Source organism: Sitodiplosis mosellana, unplaced genomic scaffold (genome assembly GCF_009176505.1).
Source record: "Sitodiplosis mosellana isolate CC-2019 unplaced genomic scaffold, AAFC_SMos_1.0 Smas_scaffold_1581, whole genome shotgun sequence".
In the NCBI taxonomy this organism is placed as follows: Eukaryota; Metazoa; Arthropoda; class Insecta; order Diptera; family Cecidomyiidae; genus Sitodiplosis; species Sitodiplosis mosellana.
In genome coordinates, this window is record NW_022596823.1 from 857 (window position 1) to 5,532 (window position 4,676).

General features: G+C 38.7%; 1 protein-coding gene across 1 annotated transcript; it reads right to left on the reverse strand.

Moving 5' to 3' along the window:
* Positions 1-2,627: 2,627 nt before the first annotated feature.
* On the reverse strand, positions 2,628-3,581 carry LOC129571201 (uncharacterized protein DDB_G0287625-like). Its single transcript, XM_055450970.1, has 2 exons — positions 3,182-3,581; positions 2,628-3,061 (listed from the first exon to the last, which is right to left on the reverse strand). Exons 1-2 carry the CDS (start codon positions 3,579-3,581, stop codon positions 2,628-2,630), a joined length of 834 nt encoding a protein of 277 aa, XP_055306945.1.
* Between the last annotated feature and the right edge of the window lie 1,095 nt (positions 3,582-4,676).

The following is a 4,676-nucleotide window of genomic DNA, read 5'->3' on the forward strand; positions in this document are numbered from 1 at the left end:
GTCAGTATATGGGCACCATATTTGTGATCCGTATTCAATAATCGGTAATACGAATGTGAAAAAGAGTCTCTTTATGGTCCAAGGATCATTGAACTCTCTTCCGAAGCGTTTGATCCATGCTAGTCTTGACTTAGCTTTGGCAGTTATGTATTCGATGTGTGGTGTAAAATTCAATTTTTCATCCAAAACCACTCCGAGGTCCTTTATTATTTTGACTCTCTCAATCGGAACGCCTCCGATGGAGTAAACATAAGCAAACTTCAATTTTCCACGATGATATGACACAAGTTTCGTTTTGTTGACGTTCAATGCCATACGGTTTCGTTTGAAGTACTCAACAATTCTGTTTAGATCTTCTTGCAGTGCTATACAATCCTCAATTCGATTTATTTGCATCGAGAAGCGTGTGTCATCGGCAAATGATTGTAGATTCGAATTGACCAAGTAGTGTGGTAAATCAATGATGAACAAGATGAACAATGTCGCGCCGATCGGATATCCTTGACCAGTTCCCGATGTTACTTCTAAAGGATTAGACATGATTTCATTTAATTTTACAATTTGTTCACGCTTACTGAGGTATGATTTGATCCAATTTAGCAGCTGTTCATTCAGTCCCATAATTTTCAGCTTATGTATGAGCAGGTTTATGTCAACTGAGTCAAAAGCCTTTGCAAGATCAAGATAGATTGCATCAGTTTGAATCCCATGTTCCATGTTGATCAGTGTGGGTGAGGTGAATTCAACCAAGTTCGTAATTGTTGACCGTCCCTTTATGAAACCATGCTGGCTATCATCAATGATGTTCTTTATGTGATAATTCAGATGGCTTGCTATAATTGAATCCAAAAGTTTTGGTATTATGCATTGCAGGGCGACTCCACGATAATTTTCGATTTTGTATTTTGATCCACTTTTATGCACAGGTCTCACATAAGATTGTTTCCATGCGATCGGTACATTTCCAGTATTCAACGATTCGTGCAATATGTGAGTTATTGGCTTCAATAATGAAAGCATGCATTTTTTGATGAGTAGATTTGGTATTCCGTCGGGACCAGACACCAAATTGTTTGGTAGCTCATTCATTTTTTCCATGACTAATTCCTCATCGATTTGAATAGGTGGAATGTTAGCACATCGGTCCAACAATATGGGATCATCTTCACAATAACTTGCTTCAGATCCATCAGTTGTCTGTGTGTATGCCTTTTTGAAATGTGCTGCAAATGAATTGGCAATTTCGAATGGATCGTCAAATTTTCGGTCTTCGTATTCCATTTCAGTTGGAAGATCATTTTTTGTGTTGTTACACGCTCTGACGTATTCAAAAAATTTCTGAGGATCTTCATTTATCAGCTGTTCAATTTCGAGCTTGTAAATCCTAAAAGCAAATCGAGATTGTTTTTTATATTCACGACGTAATTCGATATGTTGGTTTCTTATCACATCAGTCGGATCAAATTTCTTCTTGCTGTGCAATTTGTTAACACGATTCTTCATATTTATTAGTTCACGGCTAAACCACTTTGGATGATTGGACTCTTTTCTGGTTTTGACTTCAACATTCATTTCAATTGCAGTGTTAATTCTCGAATACAACTGGTCAACTGCTGCATTCAGATCGGGTTCGTTGATAATACTGCTCCAGTCGGCATTTGAGAAATAATCATTCATTGCATTGTAATCAGCATTCTTGAAGTCTTTGTACGAAACTTGATTTTCGGCTTTCTTTTCAATTTTTTCATGGATGATTACTTCAAGCGCTTGATGATGTGATTCTTTCTTTGCTATGTCGCTGTCATTTTTGTTGCATGTGAACAAGTTGGGTTCATTGGTCCATATTAAATCCAGCCACCGATTGTTGTTGTTGTGATGTGTGCATATTTGATGCAATCCAAGCTCGTTGCAAGTGTCGAGCACGATTCTTTCTTTCTCACTCACCGCATTGATAGCCACTGCTACATTTGGATTGTGTTGAAAAATGTCATCAGGATCATAATCAGCATTGTTGTTGCATGTGTACCAGATCAGATTCCGGAGATTGAAATCACCCGATACCAACAACACATCGTTTTGATTTGCTTTAGAAGCGACTTCACGTAGTGCATTCATGTTTGCTTTGTAGACTTCAAACGGTGAGTCTGGTCGAATGTATAGCTGGATCAGTATTAAATTTCTGCCATTATACTTGACTTTTGCCCATACTTGTTCCGCTCCAAGATGTTCGGCTGTTCCAATACATTGTGGTTGCAACGATTTTTCTACTGCAATTAGTACACCACCCCAGCCTTTCTTCTTGACTCGCTGATATTTTTCAGTGTCCGCAGATCTGTCACAGCGAAACACTTCGAAATTTTGTGGAAAAAATTCAGAAGAGGCGACATCAGGACTGAGGTGTGATTCGCTCAACATGTAAAAAAGGAAAGACGACGCAAGCACTTCAGCAAGAAAGTTTATCGCTTTTTCTTTATCTTTGATGCCATTCATATTATTGCAATACATTGCAGCTTCATCCAACATTGGAACTACATTATTGAATAGATGTTGTTGATGTGGCTGCTGAATGTGAAATGATGTGGCAAAAAGTGGATTTAAACAGAATGATGAGGTGGAGAAGGCTGGGTTTAACTGTGATAAAATGGCTGAGGTTGTGCATACATTAGCATTTGTGGTGGTAGATGTTGTGGCATTTGCATTGGAATTTGTGATGGATGATGATGCATTTGTTGCAAACCTGGTATCACATACGGCGGATGGAAAAATGGTTGCTGCAGAAAAGGAGCAGGTTGCTGCCACTGACTTAGCCGTTGGCTATACACATTTTGATTTTGAAATCTCCGATTGTGATTGTATGGACGAGAGAAATTTTCAAAACGATGATTTCTGTTGGAATATCGTGTCTTTCGCTGATTGTCATTTTGCTCTCGTTGAAAATGTGCATTTGGTTTGCCTTTGGTTTGCCGATTGTTGTTGTTATCAGAATTATGTTGTGTTGTTCGTTTTTTTTCGGCGTTTTGTTTATTTTTCTTCTGAGCTGTACCATCAGATTGCTTTTTCACTGGGTGAATGAATGGTTTCACGATGTAATTTGGATCCCAATCATCCAAGGTGATGATCTTGTTGCAAACTTCATGGGACAAAGTTGAAATTTTGAAAGATGAAAAATTTCTTGAGTTACCTTTGAACCGTTTGTTTGGAATTTTCTCAACAGAAAAGGCATCAGTGTGAATTTCAGAGTTGGCAATGATAATGGCAGTTACATCATCGGAGGTAGCATCTTTCGGCAAACGAGAAACATGAATTGAATAAATACCATTTATCGGTGTGATTTTTTGTGGCCCCGGTGTTTTTTTCGGATTGGTGTTTTTGTTGTCACTATGACTAGCTGAAGATGATGCACCTAAATCAATTAAACCATTATTCAATTTGTTTTGTATCGATTTGTTGACAGATTTAACGATTTCTTCACTCAATCGCTGAATGGATACTTCTCTGTGCTCCACTTCAGTGGTTATCTTGTTGAACTTAGTTGCACAGCAATGACATGTTATTCCGAATATTGAATCAGCGCTGAACATTTGAAGAAATTCGGAATATTTGCTGGGTTTGTCCGATAATATCTTCCATTCGAAAGTACCATCACTTCTTACAGTTTTGGACATCAGTTCAAACGCATGCAATAACTCCTTCGTTCTCAATTCATCAAGCTGGCTGATTTGTCTATACTTTTCACGCCGTTCAAATTATTACAGTATATCAAAACGTCATCAAACAGACTTACATTCCATTGTGATTTTGAACGTTGAACGGTTGGAAGTTTTGATGTGGTGCGTGTGTATAGTGCGGATGGAATAGTGGCATAGTTGGTCGAGAATGAACCTGTTGCTGAGGTGGAGGGTAGAAATATGGCGTTTGGTACCAAAAAGGAGGCGGCATATTGGTCTGTGGCAATTGTCCATTGTGCATGTGATTTACACGATGGCGAGGTTCATAATTATATCGACCGTTGTGGTTATTACGATTTCGATTATGGTAGCCAAATTCATTCGATCGATCCTCACGTCGGCGTCTGTGTTGGTTATTCATGTCCCGCAACAGTTGTTATTGTTCCGGTTGTGTCTGGTGTGATGTTTGTTACTGTTGTTGTTGAATCTATTGGAATGTCGTGAGTTTGAAGTTGACTTGGCTGTTGTACGACGGTAGTCATTGTGTTTTCGCCTATGAACATTACTTCGATTACGTGTTTTTTCAAAAGCTCTAACACGATATTCACTTGACCAGATATCGGAGTTGCATAGCAATTCACATACCTCCCGTGTGAATACGGTTATTTTGAAAGCATTGTAGGTTTTGCGGTATTTTCTTTTGCTGGGCAGTGCAAAAACCTTGAATATATCCGGGTTTAGGTTGGCTTTTTCCATTAAGTAGCTGACAATATCATCTGAAGATGAATCTGTATCAGCTTTGGAAACGTACAAAGTGTATAGTCCATTTGCATCTTCCGTCGGTATTACAATTCGTTTGGTATGCACATTTGGTTTGTTGGATACGCTAATGTTAGCCGGCAACATACCAGGTTGGTTCATTTGAGATGTTTGATTTGAGTTTTCATGACTTCCACTCGGTTTATGTACATTGGATCGGTCGGAGCCATTATCATTTTGCGTGTGACT